Source organism: Sorex araneus, chromosome 10 (assembly GCF_027595985.1).
Source record: "Sorex araneus isolate mSorAra2 chromosome 10, mSorAra2.pri, whole genome shotgun sequence".
Lineage (NCBI taxonomy): Eukaryota > Metazoa > Chordata > Mammalia > Eulipotyphla > Soricidae > Sorex > Sorex araneus.
Window position 1 is genome coordinate 7,683,519 of NC_073311.1, and position 24,801 is coordinate 7,708,319.

A 24,801-nucleotide genomic window follows, 5' to 3' on the forward strand; every position below is an offset into this window, starting at 1 on the left:
TCCACCAGTGTACATTTTCCACCACCAATGTCCCCAGTATCCCTTCCACACTCCATTCCACCCCACCCTCTGCCTCTACGGCAGACAATTTCCTTCTTACTCTCTCTCTACTTATAGGTATTATGGTTTGCAATACAAATAGTGAAAGGACATCATACCCTTGTGATAAAAGGTTAATTTCAAGGATATACAAGGCACTGGTTGAACTCTACAAGAAGAAAACATCCAATTCCATCAGAAAGCAGGGCGATGAAATCAACAGAAACTTTATCAAAGGAGAAATTCGAATGGTCAAAAGGCATATGAAAAAATGCTCATCACTAATCATCAGGGAGATGCAAATCAAAACAATAATAAGATGTCATCACACACCACAGAGACTGGCAACACATCCTAAAGAACAAAGCAACTGGTGTTGGCGTGGATGTAGGGAGAAAGGAACTCTCCTTCATTGTTGGTGGTAATGCCATCTGGTTCAGCCTTTTTGAAAAACAATATGGACATTTCTCAAAAAACTAGAAATTGTTCTTCCATTTGACCCAGCAATACCACTTCTGGGAATATATCCTGAAGGTACAAAAAAACATAGTGGAAATGACGTCTGAACCTGGACATTTATTGCAGCACTGTTCACAGTAGCCAGAATCTGGAAACAACCTGAGTGCCCAAGAACAGAGGACTGGTTAAAAAACTTTGGTGTATCTACACAATGGAATATTATGCAGCTATTAGGAAAGATGAAGTCATGAAATTTGCTTATAAGTGGATGGACATGGAGAGAATCATGCTAATTGAAATGAGTCAGAAAGCGAGGAACAGGTGTAAAATAACTGCATGCATTTCTGGAATATAAAATATCATAATATGAGACTGACACCCCAAAGACAATAGAGACAAGGATCAGGAAGATTGCTCCATGGTAGGAAGCCTGCCTCATGAGCTGGGGGAGAAGCAGCTGCGCTAGAGAAGGGAGATATGTGCTTAAAGTAGATAAAGGACCGTACATATTATAGTGCATAAGGTAATATGTAAGATTGCAAGATAATATATAAAACAAAGGTGGGACATGTGCAATGCCTCACATGTGCAATGCCCTGGTTTTTAATTTCTGGCACTGCAAACTAAATATAATTAGTAATTATAATTATCCCTCTCAGAGAGCCCAGCAAGCTACCGAGAGTATCCTGCCCGCATGGCAGAGCCTGACAAGCTTCCCATGGCATATTCTATATGCCAAAAACAGTAACAACAAGTCTCACAATGAGATGTTATTGGTGCCCGCTTGAGCAAATTGATGAACAACAGGACGACAGACAATACAGTGCAAATTATAATTATAATTATGAGGCTCGGCAAATAGCTTAAAGGGCCATAACACATGCCTTGAATGACTGAATACAGTCCTAGCACCAATGCCACCTAGGTGGCACCCAACACTGCAGGGCCCACAAGTACACCATTGTTGGAACAAGCATTGGACGGAATATTATCAAAAATGGTCCTTTAGCCATTGAGCTTGGCTGGTAAAGTGGCATCTAGCACTCCAAAAAAGTTCAAATAGCAAATATAAATAGATAAAGTCTTAAGGTATTATAAAATAAAACAGTCGTATGAGAAAAATAATAGACTATTTTATTTTATAATACCTTAAGATTTCATCTACATGCACTTCCTCGATTCCTTCTCTCTTCCTTTTCCAAGTGGTAACTCTACTCTAAATTTTTTTTCTGTTCTTATTTTATTTTAATTAAATAGATTTTTTAATCATATACACAGAACAATAAATATTGTTGGTTTTCCTTTTTATTTTGCCCTATAAAAATGGTATTATCAAGTTTGCTGTCCTCTATGAGGATTTAATTTTCACTTAATATATTTTTGATTTATTTATCTTTTTGTTTGTAACTATATTTTATTTACACTCTTCCTTTGTATAGTATACTACAACTTTTAAAACAGACCTTATTCACTTATTATCATTTGTATTATCTCCAGTATTTTTGTTATGACGTATAATGTTATACAACAGAGTTTTCTTTTCTTTCTGTTTGTTTTCTTTTGCGTGTGTGTGTGTGTGTGAAGAAACATTTTTATTGAACCTTATTTAGAAAGACGTGAGAGAGGCGAGAAAGGAAGTGAGTGTTCAAGAGAGAATGATTCTCCAGAGTGGAAATAAGCAAACAAAGAAATTCAGAAAGAAGTAGTTAGGATATGTATTCAAGGGAGAACATGGGCTTGATGATCAAACCCTAAGTTTACTTTGACATAAATCTTAGTATATATGTATATGAGCGATAGCACAGTGAGTAGGGCATTTGCTTTGCATGCAGCCAACCAGAGTTCAATCCCTCTGTCTCTCTTGGAGAGCCCGGCAAGCTACCAAGATTATCCCACCCACATGGCAGAGCCTGGCAACCCACCCGTGACGTATTCAATATGCCAAAAACAGCAACAACAAGTCTCACCATGGAGATGTTAGTGGTGCCCACTCAAGCAAATCGTTGACCAATGGGACAACAGTACTATATATATCTATATATAATAGATATATAGAGAGAGATATATGGATATATCTATATATCTGAGTTTCCCACCTCTATTGTAACAAATTGCCACAAAACTAAAGGCTTAACCTACTGAAATGTAATATCTTCAGTATTTAGGTCTTAAGTCCAACATGGGGGTTCTCGTGAGAGTGAGTCCTTCCTGGAGACTGAAGGGAGAGTTCACTGTTCTGTCTTTTCAGTCTCCGTGGCCTCTCTACAGATGTTGCATCTCTTTATTTCAGAAGGAGCATTTTGCATCATATTTTTCTCACAAGACTATTTTTTTTTTCTGACCACAGCTTCTGGCCAAGGTTCTCAGCTCTTAAAGATTTAAGTGATTACATGGGGCTCATCCAGATAATCCAGGATAATCTGTCCATCTTAAGGTCTTTAACCTTAATCACACTCGAAAAGTCTGTTTTGCCACATAAGGTAGCATATTCACAGGTTCTGGGAATTAGGAAACTGACATCTTTGGGGAGATGCCATTATTTTATCCACCACTTTCACTAAGCATGCCTCCAAGAATGAAACTGATGAGTCATAGAGTATATGCATTTTTAGTCTTTTCAGAAAATGATGAAACATTTTTTCCAAAATGATTGCACCAATTTATCTTCCCACTAGCAAGAAACATATTTTGGTAGCCTTATCAATATTTTGTGTGATTGGGTGTTTTCTTTTCCAATGTATGATTGGAAATGAAAATACATTCCAATGTATGATTTCTATAAATCATCATAGCTTTCATTTGAAAGTTCTTCATTACTAATGATGCACAACATTTTCCCTATAGAAATGGCCATATGTGTTTCATCTGCTGTAATTTTGTTGTGAAAAATGTTTATCCATTATGTTTGGCCATTTTTGCATAGCTATCTTTTTTTTAGTGAGGGAGGGAAGCTGTTAGGCCCGCCACATCTGGTGGTGCTAAGGGCTTACTTATGGCTCTGTGCTCAAGGATCACTCTTGGCAGTGATTGGGCAACAATGCATGACACTGGGGATCCAAATGGGGTTGAACCACATTCAAAGCAAGTTTTTTAACCCTTGTATTGCATCTCTAGCAATGTTAGATTCTTTTATACATTTTTTATTCTTTTTTATTCTTTTTTTTTTTTTGAATCACCATGTGAAAAGTTACAAAGCTTTCAGGCTTAAGTCTCAGTCATACCATGATTGAACACCAATCCCTTCACCAGTGCACATGTTCTACCACCAAGAACTCCAGTATACCTCCCATCCTACCCCTACCCTCCACCCTGTGTGGCTGATGATTTTCACTTTACTTTCTCTTTACTTTGATTACATTCAATGTTTCAACAGGAAACTCACTATTATTACTTGGAATTTTCCCCCAAAAATCAGATCTGCCAAAAAGGCAGCTTTTGATAATTTGTTTTCCATTGCTGAGAATGAAGAGCATATGAGGTCATGCAGTCACAATTGCGGCCGCATGGTTTTGGATTTCTGGTATTTTAGTAACTAAGTGCAGAGAAATTTCTGTCAGAAGTCACATCATTGCAAGCTCATAACTCTGTCTAGTGGGCCTTATAAGATGGTAGTCGCCACGCTGCCTCCAGGGAAAGGGAAAGCCAGGAGAGAAAAACCTTTCCCCTCCCGGGGCGGCATGGGCCGTAGCTTAGTTTACAGTCTAGAAGCATTTCTGCAAGAAGCTGCTGGTGCCTAAAGTAGTTAGTTGGCCTCCGGAATCATGGGAGTTCAGCAACCACCAATATTATTCTTTTTTTTAAATTTTATTTTTAATTGAGTTACCGTGAGAACAGTTACAGGGCTTTTAGGATCAAGTATAAGTCATTCTATGCTCAAACACCCATCCCTTCACCAGTACACATGTTCCACCAACAATAACCCCAGCACACCCCCCTTCCCACTCCCCCTCTGCCTGTGTGGCAGATGATTTTCACTTTACTCTTTCCTTACTTTGATTACATTCAATTTTCGATGGGAAACTCACTATCATTATTTGGTGTTTTTAACCTGTCGGAATGGCATCATTAGATTGTATGTTTTCTATTGTTGATAACAAAGAGCATATGATGTTGCATGGTCTCGAAAGCGGCCACCCAGATTTGGAATTCTGGTATTAAGTCCAGAGGTATTTCTGCCAGCAGCTGCTGCATTCTGAGATTGGTTTCTGTGGTGCTGGGATCATGGCTGTTCAGGAGTGGAGGAGCTCTCCATGGGCAATCGCTCGGGGTCTCATTTGGGAAGGAGGCAGGGCCGGTTCTGCCTCCCCCATTGCAAGATTCCCCATGTATCCCGTTCCAACACTGCAAACTTCTAACTCTCTATCCAAATGGTTCTGAATGGTGGTGGTCGCCATGCTGTCACAGGGGGGAAAAGGCCGAGGGACAGAAACCCTTCCCCTCCCGGGGCTGCACGGGGCCGTAGCTTACTTCTGGATTCTGAAATAACCTTTATACATTTTGGTATTGATCTACATTCTCTTATATATGGGTGACAATGGTTTTCCTAGTTTGTTGATTTCCATTTTTTCTTGTGTGGACTGTCATTTTCCTAGTAAACAGCAATGCATTTTAATGTAATCAGACTTACTTTTTCATCTTTTCTTCTACAATTACCTTTTAAAAAAATCTTCACTGTATTATTAAATACCCAGTATATGGCCAAACATCTGATGTTAGCTGAAATCCTTATGTGGCCCTGAATTTAAGGAAAACAGTGATTCTTAGTTTTCACCTTAAGAATGTTGCTGTAGATTTCATATACTGGAAGATATTCTTTTTGATTACTTCTGGGCAATTGGGCCTTTATTATAATTATTATCCTGAATCACTGTTGAATTTTAGGGTTTTTTTTATTAAAACTATGGCAGAGCTTTTAGTTTTGAATATTCTTTTAGCAATCTCTGAGTTTTCTACTATTGGGCTAGAACTATAGCACAGAGGGTAGGGCATTTGCCTTGCACGCGGCCGACCCGGGTTGGATTCCTCCATCCTCTCAGAGAGCCCAGCAAGCTACCGAGAGTATTTCTCCCACACGGCAGAGCCTGGCAAGCTCCCCATGGCGTGTTTGATATGCCAAAAGCAGTAACAACAAGTTTCACAATGGAGACGTTACTGGTGCCCGCTCGAGCAAATCAATGAGTGGTAACAGTGAAAAATTGTTTCTTTTATAAAATTTATTATTATTATCTTTGGGGATTTTGCTTACACATGGTGGTGCTCAGGGATTACTCCCAGCTCTGAGCTCAAAGATTACTCTGGAAAGGTTTTAGTTGTCATTTTTGAAGTCAGTCAGAACAAAAGGGCTAGATCTCACTCATGTGAGACCTAAAGATACACTGCAAGGTAGCAACAAAACCTCTTATATCATTACTCTCAGATTGCTAACTAGCCTTACACTTTGACATCATCATCTGAGAGGTTAGAAAGCCAGTGGGTACTGGGGTACCTTTCTTCACCCATTAATTTTCGTGAGCTCCTCTTCTTCTTCATCGAGTCTATCAAGCAGCGAGGGCTAGGGAGGAGGAGCTGGTTTTGTGCAGACTTGGCCAGTAATCAAAGGTTGAATTCACCAATTCCACCCAGAGCTTTTGCTGTTACATTTATGGATACATTGTGGCTCAGACTTTACAGCACAAAGTTCTATGAGGCTCAGAACAGTGTTCTCAGGCTTTATGTGGGTGGAGATACCAAAGGCTGTGGGTAAATATTCAGTCTACCAGTTTTGCAACATGCCATTTCTCTCCCCTTGCTAAGCTGCAGATCTGTGAGCTCTCTATGCCTTGCAACACTGTTTGGCAGCTGCTTTGGGTAAATTCTCCCAAAGCGATTTGCTAGTCATTGTCACACATACCTTCTAGGAAGTCACTTGCAGAATCTTTGGGTTGCTTTTGTGTTTTGCTGCATTTGGGTCCTGGTGACAATTCACAGGGCACCCTTCTCCACCATCTTGGCCCTGCTCTGGGAGTCTGGTTTCTTTATGGTTGATTTGTTCAGATATTCATTGCAGGGGGTGGGGTGGCCCAGAAGTATCCAGGAGGCTATGGTGCTATGATTACTTGGACCACACTCCTGGTCCTTCGGGTTCTTTAGTGATGCTTGGAGGACCATATGGTGCCAGAGACCAAACCTGGGTTGGGCTTATGAACCGCTGTACTAGCTCCCAGCCCCTTAGATATTCTTAACTATTTTAAACTCACAGATTATTTAAAAATCTTTTGGGGGACTTTAAAACAAAAATATTAATTTCCTTTAGACATGAAGTCTGCCATTAAAAAATTAAATTTTAAACAGTATACCCAATTGCAACTTTTTGGATCACCAGCCCAGAAATGAGAAACTATGTAAGCACCATTATATTTATACAAGTATGGGAAACTTGGATTTCCCACTAATAAAATAATTATTTTCATAGATGTGACTTAATTCAAGTTCTTACAGATTGGAGCGGAAATTGCCCATTTTGTTTGAGGCAGGATGGGAAGAGTTTTAGAGTATAATGTTTTAAACTTGTGGTGAAAAGAAACCCCACCTAATTCAAAACAACAAAAAATGTCAGCCATAAAGATGTACAGCATTTTTTAGGAAGGCTTGCCCATCCTGAGCCAATGTTTTCATACTAAATAACAATCCTTTCATAATCACTGTTATTGAAGAGACATCCCAAGGTTGCCAGATGGAAATATATTAAATGTGTTCTGAAATCCAATATAACAGAATCCAAACATTCAAGTTCATTCATTGGAAGGCATGAAAAGCCATGCAATTTTCATAAAGTATACTGTCTAGGTAATTGTGAATGCTGAATTTTCTCAGGGTTTCTCGGGAATTCTTAGTCTTGCAGAAAACCTTTCCAACTGGCCTTTCTACCACCAAGAAGAAATAACAATAATAACTTGAAATTTAAAATAAACAGTCCCAGAAAAAAATACTATAATCCACACCCGAAAAGGCAGCAGCAGTAGGAATTCAGTGCTACTTGCAATATGACGCAAGGATTTGAAAGTGCACATGAATGGTAGGCCCAGGACAGACTGTTTGGGGGTGGCAGAGAAGCGTGGCATATAAAGGAAGATGCTTTCTGGAAATGATTCTCCTTCATGATCTCACATTCTCCCAACAGCGCCAGGTAGATGTGTAAATAGCAGGCATGCGGAAATTGCTCAGTATGAGTCAATCCTGCATGTGCTGAGGATTAGTAGGGCTTAGTACTAACTCTGGGGTGGGTCATCTACATTCTTGAAAATTAAGAAGAAACGAAATGGCCAGGAGGAGTTTCCACTCTTAAGCCACTTTGAAAGAGCACAGAGGCAAAGAATCTAGGCTTGAATGGTTTCATGCAACAGTTGCTTTTTGACATCTTGCTTCCAAACAGCCTCCTATAACAGAGCAGGGGCTATATCCCAACCAATTTTTTTTTTGACCAAGTTGAATCTGTTGAAAAATGACTCAGTGTTGAGGAAAGTGGGGTTTTCTGGCTTTTCCTCCTGCATCTGAGTCTTTGTATTCTGATATGTTAATCCTTGAGTCATTTGATCTGCCCCTGGCAATATAAACAAGTTTTACAGCAAGTCTTGCACTCTATCCGTCATGTGCAAACGGCCTGCTTTTCCCATTGCCACATGAAAGTGAAAGACTCAAATGGAGCCTTTCAGACTTCCCTGCTCAGAGACAATTAGACAGTGTCAGCTTCGTGAGTGTTGGCGTCACCACTTGTCCAGGAGCTAGAAGCTGGTGGGGGAGGGATGGCTAGTCTGTGCAGGCTTTTCCCACCTCCAACAAGGGAGCTTGCAACAAGGGAGTAGATTGGGGGTCATGTTTGAGTGTAAGGTGGTTTGCAATAATGGCACCACAGCACTGTTTTTAATAGAACAGAGAAATTGTAGTCGAGGAAGGATTTGGGGACAAAAATGTACTCTCTACTGGTAAGGTAGTCTGTATTTGGTGTGGATTTTCTCTCTGTGTATCTTTATTCAATAACTATGTCATTTTGCAAGGCTATTTCCACTCTCTTTTATAATTGTCAGTTTGGACCATTAGCTTGTATCAATTGACAAAAGAGAGTCTTCAATTTTAGGAAGGTGGAGAGGAAGGGGACACCCATCAAATTATGCCTGATAGAATGTTAGGCACTCCAGGAAGTGTGGGATGGCTTGCAGAAAAGGCTTTGCAATTTGTCACATTGCCTTGGTGAGTCAAAGTGGAGAAATGGCAGTCATTTATAAATCTCCACCAAATATGACCCCTCAAGAAGTCATATTTAGGTCCTCCTTTTCAGTCAGTATCTTAAATTGGATGCTATAAATTTTCTATGTGGGAAGGTGCACTAGTAGATTCTTTGGAAAAATATTTGGCCCGATCTACTCTAGTTGAGTGTGTGTATACATAGGTTATGGCCATGCTCTTGTACTTTTAGATTTAATCCAGAAAAAAATATTCACAAAAGGACTTGTACTAGAATATTCCTAAAATAAGAGTGGCATACATAATAAAATCAAGGCTTATTCACACATTGAAATACTGTACAGTCCTGAGAATTAATCACAAACGAACACAATAATTAAATGTCAATTAATATTTGTTATTTGCATTTTTTAAAATTTTAAGATATTCTTTTTAATATTTTAGGTGAAAAACAAATTTACAAATAAAAATAAGTTTAATAATTTATTTTTTTGCAATTTTGCATTTTGATATGCAAATTTTATGAACATTAAATATAATTTTATTTGTATTTTTATCCTTTATATAATTACTGTTAACTGAACGTAAATTTTACTTACATGAAGGTAAAACAACTAATTTTATGGAATGAATGCAAAATAAGTTATGAATTTTGCATTTTCATTGTATTCATCTAAATTCATCTAAAAATCACCAACCATTAACAGAATACTAAAACAATAATAATGAATTTTTAATCTTCTGCTGATTTACTGATTTTTCAGTCAAATAGACCAGTATATTTTCATCTATTATTTATTTTTCTTTTTGAAAGAGTATTTGTCAAGTGGAAATAACTTTTTTACATAGGAAAACACTTTCCTTGCCTGTGGACTTGACTTAAAATTTTGAAATATTTATGCATACTTTATAAGTGCCTATTCATGCTTTTGCTTTCGTCAGGCCCTGCAAAATAAAATGGAATTTCTAATTACGCATTTCATTCACTCATGATCCGCCAAATTAACAAAGAGCATCGGACTTTACTGGATGAGTCTCCTCTTGCTGCCACATTAATTGGCCTGCTGTGACATGCACTCAAAGGCGAGTCCGGCTTTCTTATTTGGAAGTCATTGCTCATGTCTCTTGCGCTACATCATAGCTGTACAATATTGCTTTAGTAGCAACAGGAAAAACTCCACTTTGCCTTTCATTACATCCTTTCCTCTTTCAAATCAGCAATGTGCAAAAAAAATAGATTAAAGTAAGATGTTTTGTGTCTTTGTTATTATTCTATTGGAAGTCACTCGTTTCTTCTCATCTCATTCTTTTTTCTTTTTCTTATTCTCCATTTTCTCTTCTAACTAGATCAACTCTTTGTTCTCAAACAATAATTAAAAAAAATTTTTTTTTCTTTTTGGGTCACACCCGGCAATGCACAGAGGTTACTCCTGGCTCTGCACTCAGGAATCACCCCTGGCAGTGCTCAGGGGACCATATGGGATGCTGGGAATCAAACCCGGGTCAGCCTCGTGCAAGGCAAACGCCCTACCTGCTGTGCTATTCCTCCAGCCCCATTTTTTTAAAAAAATTGAGGTATTGCGACTTACTGTTAATGATAGGACTTCACGAATACAATGTTTCAACACCAGGCCCCCTCCATAGTGTTCACTTCTTTCCTGTTATCTGAAACATTTAAAAACACATTTGCACAGGAGAGACTTAAAGTTTTTATTGTCCAGGGGTTTCCTCTACAAAACAAAAATCAAGTTTCTACCATATTTTTGAACCTTCTAAATCCAGCCACGTCTGATCTATATATGTATGCAATCAACGTAGCACATCTCAAAATAAAACCAGATCTCCATTGGCACATATATTGATTAGCAAAAGCCAATTTCTCCCTTCTTCAAATGTCTAAAACTTTGACATAAATCAGTTCTAATAGGGCATAAAACCCTCTGTTTATGCCCTATTAGAACTGATTCCTTGTGAAATGAATTTTGAATTCTCTCTTTCCCTTTTTACTGAACAACAAAAAATTCCCCCTTGCCCCCCAGTATTTGTTTCAGAAAGGGAAGCAATGACTTTATTTTCTAAAGGTGCCATTTCCCCACAACCACTGGTTTAAAATACTGTATCTGAATAACCAGACCCTATGTCTCCTTTTCACTGCCCAGTATTATCTGCTGTCACTGTCACTGTCACTGTCATCCCATTGTTCATCGGTTTGTTCGAGCGGGCACCAGTAACGTCTCTCATTGAGACTTATTGTTACTGTTTTTGGCATATCCAATATGCACGGGTAGCTTGCCAGGCTGCTGATGAATTTAAATTAGAATGCTGTTAGAATCGGTGTAGGGACAGAACCTAGGTGCCAGGCTAGCTCTACTAAACCTCATGGGCTGTTGTAACCTTTGGATATTTAATTAATTCAAACCCCAAAGATGAAATTTTAGATCTGAAGAGTGAGAGGATTTTCTTTTGGTATTTGGAAAAAAAACCCAAAAACTATCTTAAAGAATTGAAGGGAAAACTACAAGCTCACCATAGTACACTTATTACATAGTACACCAGGTACATAGTACCAAGTACATAGTACTCGCATAATACATAGTACACCAAGAAGGCAACTGAATTTAGCTCTAATAAGGACAAAAGTTTTGCTGGACAAAGCTATTTTGCCAGAAAATGATTCCATAATTACTTAAAAAGAACCACTATAGGATGCAGCAAAAAGTAGCACATTAAAATAACATGGCTTAATTCCAAAAGACTTGCTTCATCCTTTTTGCTACTCCTCTACAAGGGTAAAAGTATGACTAACGGCAGTTTCCGATGAGGTTATGAGCTTCCAGAGTGTTGACAGCATTTTAAACCCAGCAATGGATGGAAGTTCTTCCTGTCATGTAAATATCATAGGGATAAATAAAGAATCTGGAAGTACTAGCATTGCATTTTCTACTGGGTTTTTAGATAAGAGCCGTATCTCAATACTTTCTCCTTCGTTTATGTTCTGTCTACTTGGCTTGCTCAGCAAATGGAGAGGAAGTGGGTTTTCCACAGCATGCTGAGACAACCGGCCCCTCATCTGTGGCTGTGTTTCTAACCCCACATTTCCACAAATTACTCTGAGTTGGATGAGATGGTTGCCAAGATAGGCAGTCTAGACTATAATTAAAACTAAGATTGTTTTCTTCACTCTATAAATTTAACAGTTATTTCTTGAAGCCATCCTGTTTCTCCTTAATTTGACTCTAGGAAAATAAACCACAAGTGACACATTTTTCGCTGTGGTTTCCTCAGTAATTGTGGCCATCTTCATTTGAGGTGTTGGCATTTACAACAGTTCCAGATCCAGGCTGTGTGTGTGTGTGTGTGTGTGTGTGTGTGTGTGTGTGTTGGGGGGGAGTGGTATCTGAAAGTAAGCACAATAATAAATTTATTGAAGTAAATTAATAAAATGAACTTTGGCAAGAAATGAATTTCTTAGAAATTTCCAGGGTCAGAGGCTGGAGTGATAGTACAGCAGGTAGGGCACTTGCCTTGCACACAGCTGACCTAGGTTCGATCCCTGGCACCTCATATGGCTTCCTAAGCTTGTCAGTAATGATCCTTAAGTACAGCTTGTCAGTAATGATCCTTGAGTACAGCCAGGAATATTTCCTGAACACTGGTGGTTGAGACTCCCAAACAAAACAAAAACAAACAAAAGAGAAGTTGCCAGGGCCAAACTACCAACACCCAGCTCCTCCTTATCAATAATTCATTTGAACTATTGAATTATTAATAAGGAACAATATAATGGAACCATCTAGAAATAAAAAAGCTCTATGAGCTTTTATTTGATGACTCCCCTATGAATGAAGACTTTCATGTGTCCATAAGGAAGTGCTGAATTAAGAGAGTACAAGGTGGCATCACTGTATCACTGTCACTGTCATCATGTTGCTCATCGATTTGCTCCAGTGGGCACCAGTAACATCTCCATTGCATGCAAGGCAAACACCCTACCTGCTGTGCTATCGCTCACAAGGTGGCATAATCCTGCTAATATTTTGTTTATATATTTGAGCACTTAGCCCAGACAATTAGAAAAATATGTCTTTGCTTCTCCTATTTGCAAACTCCTAATGTCTTGGTTGTATCATCAAACCAGGATACTTGAAAGATATTTAGGGAATAAAAGGGCTGGGCAAAGCCTGTGGTATATTCTTGTTTTCAGTTCTATGTGATTTTTCAGTAATCTTAGGTTATATCTATTTGGGGGCCAAGAGGGAGGGGTTTAGGCTACACCTGGAGGTACTTAGGACTTAGTCTTGGCTCTGCACTCAGGGATCACTCTGATGGGCTTGGCTGACCAAATGGGGTGCTGGGGATCAAACCCGGGCTGGCCCAGTGTAAGACAAGCGCCCTCTGTACTATTGCTTTGACCCCACTCTTTTTTTTTTTTTTTTTTTGCCCTTTGGAAAATTACCACAGTCTGTTGTCTTGGGAAGAGTGGCAAAGAATCTGTCCATGTGGTTATTTAACGTCAGTCTCTGAAGTCCCAGAGACTGAGTTTGTATGAATTTTGCCCATGCGGAGTATATTAGGTCATTTTTAAGACTCTTGGTTTCCAGAAAGTCTGAGGACTGCCCTTTCTCCCTCGGAACTGCAGAAAAAAAAAAGAAATAATGTTAATTTCAATGATGGCTAGCTAATGGTGCTTGTACAGCAGGTACTGAATGAAGCATGGCATAGGCATGGCCTTATTTAGTCTTTCCCACAACACTATGAGATCATTATAATCTTTTTCTCCATCTTACAGATGAGGAAACAGAGGTGCAGAAAGGTTAACTATCTTATTGGCCACCTCTCAACTAGTGACAGAGGTAGACTAGAAAATAATATAACCCGTTTCTGCCATCAGAGCCCATGTTCATGCATGTTCTTAGTTTTTTGCTTTCCTGAAGTAAATGTATTAAATCATGTACTATGGAGCAATTAAAGAAATCAAGAAATATGCCAAGACAGATTTTGTTGCCGAGTCCTTAATCTTTCTTGCAAACCAGTTCATTAAAAAATGCTGCATGCTCCAAACGTGACTCCGGAGTCTTACAATCGCAGCCGGCGTGTAGAGAGCGGAGAACAAGGAGTTAAAGTGCTGGCAGTCCTTCCTATGCGGGTCCAGCCAGCCAGCAGCAGTTCATCACGAATCCACGCCTTTGATCCTGACAGCTTTCCTTTCACTCAGGGGGAGTAGGGAGGGTTTGACATGGGGAAGCAGGAAAGACTGTAGAGAAAGGGTCTTGTTTGTTTCCTGGGTGGATTGCCTCCTTCTTGGCAAGTGTCCAGGAAGCGAGTCTTTTCCTGCTCTAAAACTTTCGGGAAATAAATCTCTCTCCTAAAGAACTGACCTGAGAGAGGCCCCAGGGCAGCCACATGAGATCTATCAGGTCCTATGACTTGGCCATCAGGTTGGCCAGTATGTGGCCTGGGAGGCCACCCTGAACAGGACAGGAGGTAGGGCAGACAAGGGAGAAAAAGGACAATACTGGTATGTCCTAAGCCCTAGCAACTGTCAGCCAGGAAAGGCAGCCGCAGAGAAGGAGGTATTGGGGTTGATCCTTTGAGGGAAAGAAGCCCAGGGGCAAGTGTAACTTTGAGAGAATTTATAGAGCACAGCTTGAAAAGCAAACATGAGGAGACAGGGCTCAGAACCCCAGACACCAAAGTTAGACTTTGTACAGAATCTGAGAGAGGAACAGGAAGTGTGAAGAATACATCCCTAAGAAAATCGGCCCAATTAAGAGAGTAGTCTAGCAACAGGACTAAGGCCTTCCTCCCTCCCTCCCTCCCTTTTCCCCTTCTTCCCTCCCTCCCTCCCTCCCTCCCTCCCTTCTCCCCTCCCTCCCGCCCTCCTCCCCTTCTCCCCTCCCTCCCTCCCTCACTTCTCCCCTTCTCCCCTCCCTCCCTCCCTCCCTCCCTCCCTCCCTCCCTCCCTTCCTTCCTTCCTTCCTTCCTTCCTTCCTTCCTTCCTTCCTTCCTTCCTTCCTTCCTTCCTTCCTTCCTTCCTTCCTTCCTTCCTCTTTCCCTCCCTCCTTCCCTCCCTCCTTCCCTCCCTCCCTCTCTCCCTTCCTTCCTTCCTTCCTTCCTTCCTTCCTTCCTTCCTTCCTTCCTTCCTTCCTTCCTTCCTTCCTTCCTTCCTTCCCTCCCTCCCTCCCTCCCTCCCTCCCTCCCTCCCTCCCTCCCTCCCTCCTTCCTTCCTTCCTTCCTTCCTTCCTTCCTTCCTTCCTTCCTTCCTTCCTTCCTTCCTTCCTTCCTTCCCTCCCTCCCTCCCTCCTTCCTTCCTTCCTTCCTTCCTTCCTTCCTTCCTTCCTTCCTTCCTTCCTTCCTTCCTTCCTTCCTTCCTTCCTTCCTTCCTTCCTTCCTTCCTTCCTTCCTTCCTCAATGGTGCTCAGGCCTTTTACCTGGCTCTGTGCTGAGGGGTCACTCTTGGCAGTGCTCAGGGAAACCTATGCAGTTCCAGGGATCTAACTGGAGTTGCCTGCACACAAGGCACATGTCTTTACCCCTGTACTATCTCTTCCAGTCTCAGATGGTTTGTTATACTGTGATATCCTTCAACCTTCATTATTCTGTGTCTCAAGTTCTGACTGGAGTTTAAACCATGCAGTTTGAACAAGATCTACTCCCTATCCTGTTTGTCATTGTAGCTGGTGTAGGGGTTGGTAAGGTGACACTGGAGCAGTGGAGAACTATTGAGACATTTGTGGGGACTTTTGCTTGACTCAAAGTTGGTATAAAGTAAATACTGAAGAGATGATGTCTCTGTTGGGACAGTGATGGTCTAAGGACTCAGTGTTAGGTTTGATTATTGCTCAAATATCTACTCTTTTCCCTCAACACACTTCCATGAGAAGAGGTTGCTTCTTCAATGTGCTGATGACTTAAATTTGAACCAGGTGATGTGCTTTTGCTAATGAGAGTTTTGCAGATATAATACAAGCAGAGGCATGAAATATTCTTAATAGTTTGCCTGTGTGTTGTGCTTTTATTGGAGTTATGAGAGAATCTTACAATATAGCTACTTTATCCTAAATCCAACCTCACAGTGATTTCCCAACATTTAGAGAAAATTAAGGTTTAAATTTGGTTCTGTGTCACACACACCTGGTTCAGCTTCAAGCTGAAACACTGAGAATAACTCAGCAAAAAGGTAAATATGCCCAGTTGACATTGGTTACCAGTGAGAAATCCTGATTTTTAAAAAGATTCTGCTTTGGGGGGACTGGAGATTTCTGAGCATCATTATGATAGCAGCTAATTAATACAGTCTCTTTCTCTTTGAAAATAAAGCCAATAGGGTGGTGACAGGGTTAAGATAGAGAAATAAAATAGGTGACATCATTTGAACTCCTGATCAAGCTGCTCTTCGAGCCCACTAATTCTTGACTTTCCCATTCGTCATCCTATAAAACCATTTTCCTTAAGTAAAATCAGATTAGACTTTTCCCACTGGAAAATTGAACAGGACAGACTCAATGTGAGTAGGATTATAGACTCCTGCAGTCCAGGCAATATGTATAGGTGAAAGTATACAATATGCACACGAACTATTTAAGAAGAATTAATAGCAGACAGCAAATTGGAACCCAGTGGGCAGGGGTGGGGAGAGGGTGGTGAATTGACACACTTTTAGTTCTCTGAGACATAAATTTTGAGATGGATATTTGTATATACTTAAATGCTTTGGTAATTCTCCCAATACATTTCTTTCTTGTACAGGGCAAGAAGCTTCCTGTTTATTTGCCTCTTTGGCCATTTAACAGCTCCATATTCAGTGCTCAACACCAGCAGTATTATATACCCCTATCCTTGCGCCACGGAAAACTGAGTTCTGTAGACCAGTTCTTTGTTTTGCATTTTCAAACAAGAAGGAATAAACCATTGACCAATAAGCACTTATTTAATATAGAAAGGATACAGATTTCTATAATTAGAGAAACATGAGAATATTTGTATCAGATCTTTTCCTGAAGAATCAGAAGAAATTTGTCATAAGATTGTCATAATCAGTCAATACTTCACTTCTCATAAGGTGATAGTGGAGTAAAAGTTCTGTGTAAATTATTGTAGCACTGTCATTGTCCCGTTGCTCATTGATTTGCTTGAGCGGGCACCAGTAATGTCTCCATTGTGGGACTTGTTGCTACTGTTTTTGGCATATCGAATAAGCCACAGGGAGCTTGCCAGGCTCTGCCATGCGGGCGGGATACTCTCGGTAGATTGCTGGGCTCTCTGAGAGGGGCAGAGGAATCAAACCTGGGTTGGTTGTGTGCAAGGCAAACACCCTACCTGCTGTGCTATCACTCCAGCCCGTAAATTATTGTAGTGATGATATATATGAATAGACTTTTTTACGTTACTAAGGATACAGAAGACCAGAAATAAAGGCATTTGGTTTGTACTATGTGAATCAATGCCTAATATATTTAGGGTGGAAGCAGGGAAAGTAATAATATTGGCAACACATCATAAATCCACAGAGACAGAGATGCTGAAAGTGGCAGAATTAAGGAGTTGGGAAAGCACACAAGGTCAGCTGTGAAGAGGGCACAATTGTGAAACACTCAGAACTGTTTTCTTAATCCTGGTGTGCAATATGGTACAGACAGCACTCAGGAGTTCTACTATTAGAACAAAGATTTCACATGAGCTTAGTATTTTATGTTAATCGTTTTGACATTTCCAGACAGTGGCTAATATTGGTCCCCATTCTACAACACAGTATTTCCCTCTTCTCCATATGAAAGGCAAAGCTGTTGAGTGTTCCACTCCTGTTGGGTCTGGATTTTTAACAATTGTTTGTTTTAAATGAAGTATGATTCCTAGGTATGAAGGAATCTACAATTTTTCATTCTAGCTTGCTAGTCTTTATTTTCTTTTACTTTTTAAAAACTGTGGATGGAGAGTAAAGCATTTGAAGGCCAGAAGATAAATTGTGAAAGGAGAAAGTATCTTAAGACTTGTTATAAGAACGGTTTACTATATTTATTAAGGTAGGATTCAAGGTCTTCTCTTTATTAGCACATAAAATGACGACTAAAATTTGAGATTTAGGTCTCATAATTTCAGTTATTTTGAAAACATTGTTATCACATCTTTTTTTTCTTTTTTGGGGGGGTCACACCCGGCGATGCACAGGGGTCATTCCTGGCTCATGCACTCAGGAATCACTCCTGGCAGTGCTCAGGGGACCATATGGGACGCTGGGAAGCGAACCCGGGTCCGCCGTGTGCAAGGCAAACGCCCTAGCCGTTGTACTATCACTCCAGCCCCAGTAATCACATCTTTAAGATGCATCATGTTATCATTAATGACTAAATATGGAGTTCCACTATAATTTTTTTAATTATATGCTTTAACCACACTGGGCATTTATTTATATAGTTTCTATGGTATAAATAAATGTAATGTGGAAAATATTTAAAACATAAAAGGTTTGGTATAAAAAGCACTGCTATGAATTACTAGGAATTGTTATGAAAACTCTGTGCCTCATGCAATTTTGCATTTGAAAAACTTAACATGCTGGTCAGAAATATTAGCAAATTTGGGATAGAAAATATTTTATTTTGAACTCAGTAAAGAATAACTAGCATTAAATCAGACCCTAAATGTAAAAATAAAAGAATTATGCCAGATGTCACTACCATTCTGCAACATTGTGGATAATGTCCTATCCATTGCAATAAGATAAGAAAAAGAAATGCACACCGACTGGAAATAAATGTAAATGTACCTATCTAGACATTCAAGAAGCTCAAGTGAAAAACAATAGAACAAAACAATGCAACAAAACAGACATGCATAAGATATCTGACCAATTCGAATACTTAAGCAGTATTCTTTCCTTTTCTTTAAGGAAAGAAAGACCCTTTTTATAGAAACAATAAAGACTATAAAAGTACACAGGAACAAATATAACAAATAAAGTATATAAGAACACTAAAGTACATGCTACAAATTGCATCATGTTCAATATTGGAAAGACTCAATATTAAAAAGATGTCATACATCTCAAATAACCTGTTAATTAAGTGAAATTATAGGAAAAGCAAGGAGCAGTTCTGGAGTTTTAAAGAGAGAGTGATAAAATTGTTTTGCTTAATATAAGTAATATTTGAGCTTCCAAAGTTCTTAAGGGTATTGGTAGAGTTCTACTTCAAAGGTAAACAAGCATGCTTTGGTTCTTGCAGGAAGACAAATTATAGCTTAGTCATTTACTGCAGCAAATTCATCTAGCCAGCCAATGATGCCATGAAGCAATAAGATGCCTTTAACAGTACAAGAGACAAAGACCTCCTTTACTGATGATGCCAGATTTCAATGAATCATTTGAATCAGAGGTGAACACTAAGCTGCCTCCCTCACCAAGTTCTTACATTTATCAAACTAGAAGAAAAAAAATCTTAGGGTAGAAATAAAAGTTTCTCTGCAGAGAGAAAGATAAAAACATTTTATTTTAAAAAGTTAACTGTCTGACTTTCTTCTGTTTTCCAAACTGATGAAGTGTTAAAACTTTGTTCTGCAATTATAAGTATCACTGTATCACTGTCATCCCGTTCATCGATTTGCTCGAGCGGGCACCAGTAATGTCTCCATTCATCCTTGTCACATGCTAGTGTAGACCGATAGTGTACTGAGGGCTCTTTCAGGATCAGGGGAATGAGGACTGTCATTGTTACTGTTTTTGGCATATCAATTATGCCACAGGTAGCTTGCCAGGCTCTGCTGTGCAGGTGGGATACTCTCGGTAGCTTGCTGACCTCGGTAGCTTGCTGAGCTCTCCGAGAGGGATGGAGGCTTTTGAGGTGGCTTCTAATCACCTTTACAGCTGTTCTCAGTCTACCGAATCTAAGCTTTTGGTCGACTGGCATGTTGTAACGATCTGTAAACAGACAAACACGCACTTGCCTGCATATCTTGGCAGCACCTGGGACATCTGTGGCCTCAGGTTAATCTCCTTGAGGCTGATGGGGTGCACCCAGAGGTTGTTGAGCAGCTGGCAGAGCAGGATCCTAATGGGGAGGGTCTGTGCCAGGTCGAACACCTGCACCAAGTCCCAGGTCACTCGGTGGTTGGCTGACAGCACCCCACAGTGGATGAGCCACTGTGCACACTGCCGCCATGGCTCTATGTCCGATGGCACTGTGACTCAGCCAGCCAGGGTGGGTGGCGACGCCGCGGCCACCGCCACGGTTTCTCCATGCCCCACCAATGCCATTCTGTCCGAATCTTGCAAAACAGCTAGTGATGTCCATCAGGAATCACGTGTAGAGTCCAGCAGGGATCATGCACAGAGTTCCAGACCTGGCGTGCTGAGCTGCACATTGTCTAAGGCGAGATGGTGAGCCGGGTTTGGGAGAGCGCGAGGGGTTTGGCAGCGTTGCTGCCGTCTTGCCTCCAATCTGTAGCTGAGAAGGAGGTGGTTTGTGGGTGTGTGTCCCACATACCTAACTTTTGGCCATTTAATTTCTTCATAAACTTGGCCCCAAGTTGTTAGGGTCTGGCCAAAGGCACAGCCGCAATTTGGGGTTATCTGGAAGTCTGAAGGCACCATCAGGCTGCTGATGCACTCACCCCGCAGGGACAGGCTGACCTGCTGGCAGCACCATACCCCAATTATAAGTATAAGAAAAATTAATTTTGTTAACTTTCTTGTCGCTTCTAGATATTCTCCTCTATTTTGAAATGGTCTATCAATCTGTATTGGATCTTGTCTTTAAATGGTGAGATCTTTGAGATTATGCCTTATCTATTCTTTCTTAGAATGTTTGATAGATGTTAAATGATTTTAAAAGTCTAAAATGTCCAAAAGCAGAAACTCCAAGCAATGGTGCAAAAGTATTGATGGAATCAGTTATTATATTTATTCAGCCACTTGTAATTGTTTTTGAAAAGCCCAGAACAAAGTAGATGCCAGGAAATTAGAAAAATGCAGCCATGGTGCAAATCTTCAAAAGGCTTAAGTTGAGCAGTCCTTTCAAATTACTCTCCCTCACTGTCAGTTCGGAAGATTTGGGAATAATTGTATAAAGCTGAAATATAAAAAGGGAGACACACAAAACTCTAACAAAGCAATTTGAACTTGAATATGTGCCTACAATAAAGGGATAAAGGAACTGGTCCACAGATGGTCACTGTACTCTACTCAAGCATATTGTCTGCCAGGACCCCACACAACTACATTTATCACATTCCTAATCTTGAAAGAGCTTGATGACTTCACTCTACCCTAGCCCTAAACACAGTGGAAAAGATCAAGGGGTGTGTGTGTATGAGCATGTGTGTAAACGTGTGTGTGTGTGTGTGTGTGTGCATGTGTGTATTGGTGGTTGTGGGGGTGGGAAGCTAGGCTATTTATATCCAGAAGCAATGCCAGAAAATTTGGTAAGTTTTGATATCCTTATAAGTTATCAGGACACCAAAAGGACTAACAAAGATCTAAGAAATGAGACAGATAGAAAGTGAAACACTGGAACCAAGGCCAAGAAAGAAAATTTTAACCAACTCATCATAATTTTTGTTGTTGTTATTATTGCTTTGTGTTTTCTCTTTAGGAGAACTTTATTTTGGTATTTAAAGTCAAGATAGTTCAGAAACCACAGTGACATGTACGATGTCATGAAGATGTTGACAGACAGCAAAATCAATATGTAATCAGCATGTTTCTTCCTCAAGGTGCCTGTCTAACGTAAGGCTCAAAGATCTGACACCCAGAGGGCAGTTTAGGATCATGTTATTCAGGGTTGTTGCATGGGCACACCAATGTATGCTTCATGTCCTAGACTGTCCCTGAAAATTTTCCACTCTTGTTGGAGCCAAGTCCAGGCACTCGTTTTTGTTGTGCTCAGACTTTACCCTTGTTTCCTGAAAAATCTTAGCACCTATGGCACATACATGCCCTGTTCTTTGGCCTGGTGCTTTTGGAAATGTAACCGGGATATTTCCAAGTATCAAGAAGCTTCTCTTCCTACTTGCTTCTTCCTGACAATCAGAACAGAAACTTGCAAAAAGTCAAACCCCTCTTTTCAATTTCCTTTCAGAAGTCACGTTCGCAGCTGGGTATGCCATTCATTTTTGTACCAGGAACTTTATGAAGTGGAAATGGCTGAACTCATTTGGCATGACTCTCAATTGTAGATTGAGAGTCATGTTTTTGGGAACATTTGCCAGTTCCCAAATCCCTGAGGTGTGACACTGGGTTTTCCCCAGCATGTTCTTTTCAATAACCATTCTCACACTTGTTCTTTGACTCCAGCCTCCCCTCCCTGCCCTCCTAGCACCTGAAGCTTTCCACTTTGGCTCTGCCTCTTCCAAGCAACCTTCTAATTCTAGATTGACCTTGGCTCAGTGCCCACATGATCATTCTTTTTTCTGTAAAAGTAGAAAATCTCAGGCACAGATTTCTATTCTTGGCCTCCCTGCAGAACGTTTTAGTATGCAAAGCATAAGCAACTTCTCATTTCCACTTGGCAAAAGCAAGAAAAATTGCTTACCAGAAGTCTGTATTAAAGTTGATTCGGCCATATTAGAAAAGCCTGTGGTGGGACGAGGTGGCAGGTTCATCCCGAGCTTGTTTAGCACCTGGAGCATATAGAGTTCTCTTCTTTCTCACTCTCTTCCCTTCAACTCCCCATCACTTCTCCTTTCTCTCTTTTGGGTGCTATCAGTACACATTTCATTTCCCCCACCTGGCATGCCAAAATTCTACCAAGGTGTTCTTTATTACCCTGATTGTACCCTCTAGGCATTTTGTAAAGGACTCACAGTTCTTATCTGCAAAATGGAAATGATAGTGTTTACCACCTAGGATGGTTGTGGAGATTCAATAAAATAACTATTTAGCTCAGTGTTTTCTATTTGAAAATGTTTACTATATATTTTTGAGAATAATAACTCATAAAATCATGTGAGAGAAAATTTGGAAAATGGCCAAGCTTTATTTTCTTAGCTTATAACAAAGTCTCCAGTGTTCTATGAAATAGAAGGTTTTGTCTTACTGCCAGAGAGAGATGGGTTGGTGGCTGAGATAAAACTTTAATCCTTGATCTTTGATCTGTGATTAAAGAAAACTCTTTTATGTTCTAGCTCTGTGATCCTAACATCTTTCAGTATCAGTTTTCTTGTTAGTGAATTTGGATCACAGTTCCTAGCCTGTAGGGGGTTAAGGAGAGAAGTAAATAAAACAATACTTAATAAACTTTGTCTTGGCTCCTGGTATCAGCACCTGCCTTGGTTCTGTTCAAATCTTGTTTTTGCAAAAACTTTGGGACAATGAAATGGACTATGTGATTTAGTGCTGTTTTCGACTTCCAATATTACCAACTTGACGCTCCCATTTTTTATCTATCAATTAATCAATAAATTTTAATCAATCATTTGCCAGATGTTGCCCATGTTTTAATTCACATGTTTTTATGTATGTAAATAAATTGGTAACTTATTTATAGAAATTAGAAATTGTAACATATATGTACATATTAAAATGTTCCAGGAAATTTTAATACATACATTAAAATGTGAATATATGTATATGATATATAACTTAAAAATGACCTAGGAAATTTTAACATATATATGCTAAAATTTCTAGACCAGCCATCTTGCCAGATTCAACAGAGAAGAAGCCGGGCGTTCTGGTGAGCAACACGGCTGGAGAATTCTCCGGACCCGAGGCTGGGCCAGCAACACCAGGGATCCAGACGGAGGAGGTACAGCCACCACACCCTCTCCAGATGGAGCCCCGGTGACACTGAGCAGCAACTAACACAGCTCAGGGATGCGGGACTGGGACAACTCTAAACCGCGGGGGGCACTGGAGTGGGGCGGCGCCAGCCCAGTCTCCAGGTGGCCCCGGCTGCCGGAAGTCACGCCCTCGACCCACCCTTGGCGCCATCGTGCCACATTCAACAGAGAAGAAGCCAGGCCATTCTGGTGAGCAACACAGCTGGAGAATGCTCCAGACCCAAGACTGGGCCAGCAACACCGGGGATCCAGACGGAGGAGGTACAGCCACCACACCTTCTCCAGATGGAGCCCCGGCGACACTGAGCAGCAATTAACACAGCTCCGGGATGCGGGACTGGGACACATCTGAGCCGCGCAGTGGCCGCACGACCTTTTCTAAAAACTGATAACATACAATCTTTTAATGGAAAACTAATTATCAAATGCTTCCTTGGTAGTAGGGCTGTCTTTGTTGGGGGGAAACTCCAACAACAATAGTGAGTTTTGTGTTGAAATATGGAACGTAATCAAGGTAAAGAGAAAATGAAGTGAAATTCATCAGTTATACAGTTGGGGGTTGGGGGACGGGGGTATACTGGGGTTTTTGGTGGTGGAATATGGGCACTGGTGAATGGATGGGTGTTTGAATATTGTATAACTGAGACATAAACCTGAGAACTTTGTAACTTTCCTCATGGTGATTCAATAAAAATTAAAAAAAAAAGAACAACAAAAAATAAAATAAATAAATAAAATTTCTAGACCAATTTCATGAAGAATTTGGAAACTTGAATGAATTAGCCGTTTTTTAATTCCCTAATTACCCTTATCCCTAATGTCGTGGGTGGGGAAAAAATCCCGTGAACATGCTGTCAGCACACCCTTCTCAGTTCACAGCAGACATTACCAATTGATCACAGATGCCTTCCATCAGCTGAGTCTGTCACAGACACTTGGAGCACACGGTTTCATTTCTATCACTCTTGGACTTGTGAACATGTTGATATGATCCTTGTGGTCATCTGTACTTTCGTGTCTACTCCACTAGACTAAATATACATAGGACACTTCTCAAAGATTCTCAATTTAATTCTGTATAAAAAGGCAAATTCATGACCAGTAGTTCTTGCCTTCACTATAACCACGGCTGGTCATTGTGATAAGAAAAAACTATATTTTATTATGCTTTCTACCTTTTGATGTTAATTTTAATCATTTCCCATGATAGTACATGCATAATCATTAAAATTATGGCATTTAGAGACTGTAAAAACATACCATCAAATTGATATATTTCTGTTTAGTTAACAAGTTCCCTGGTGCTAA

General features: G+C 40.2%; 1 protein-coding gene across 1 annotated transcript in view; it reads left to right on the forward strand.

The window, feature by feature from the left end:
• The window catches only part of MSRB3 (methionine sulfoxide reductase B3), a 268,746-nt gene extending 244,745 nt beyond the window's left edge, over positions 1–24,001 (forward strand). Inside the window, exon 7 of the mRNA XM_055118621.1 lies at positions 23,342–24,001. Coding sequence (XP_054974596.1) covers positions 23,342–23,515 — 174 coding nt within the window. The 3' untranslated portion in view covers positions 23,516–24,001. The remainder of the gene's footprint in view (positions 1–23,341) is intronic.
• The last annotated feature ends 800 nt before the right edge of the window (positions 24,002–24,801 follow it).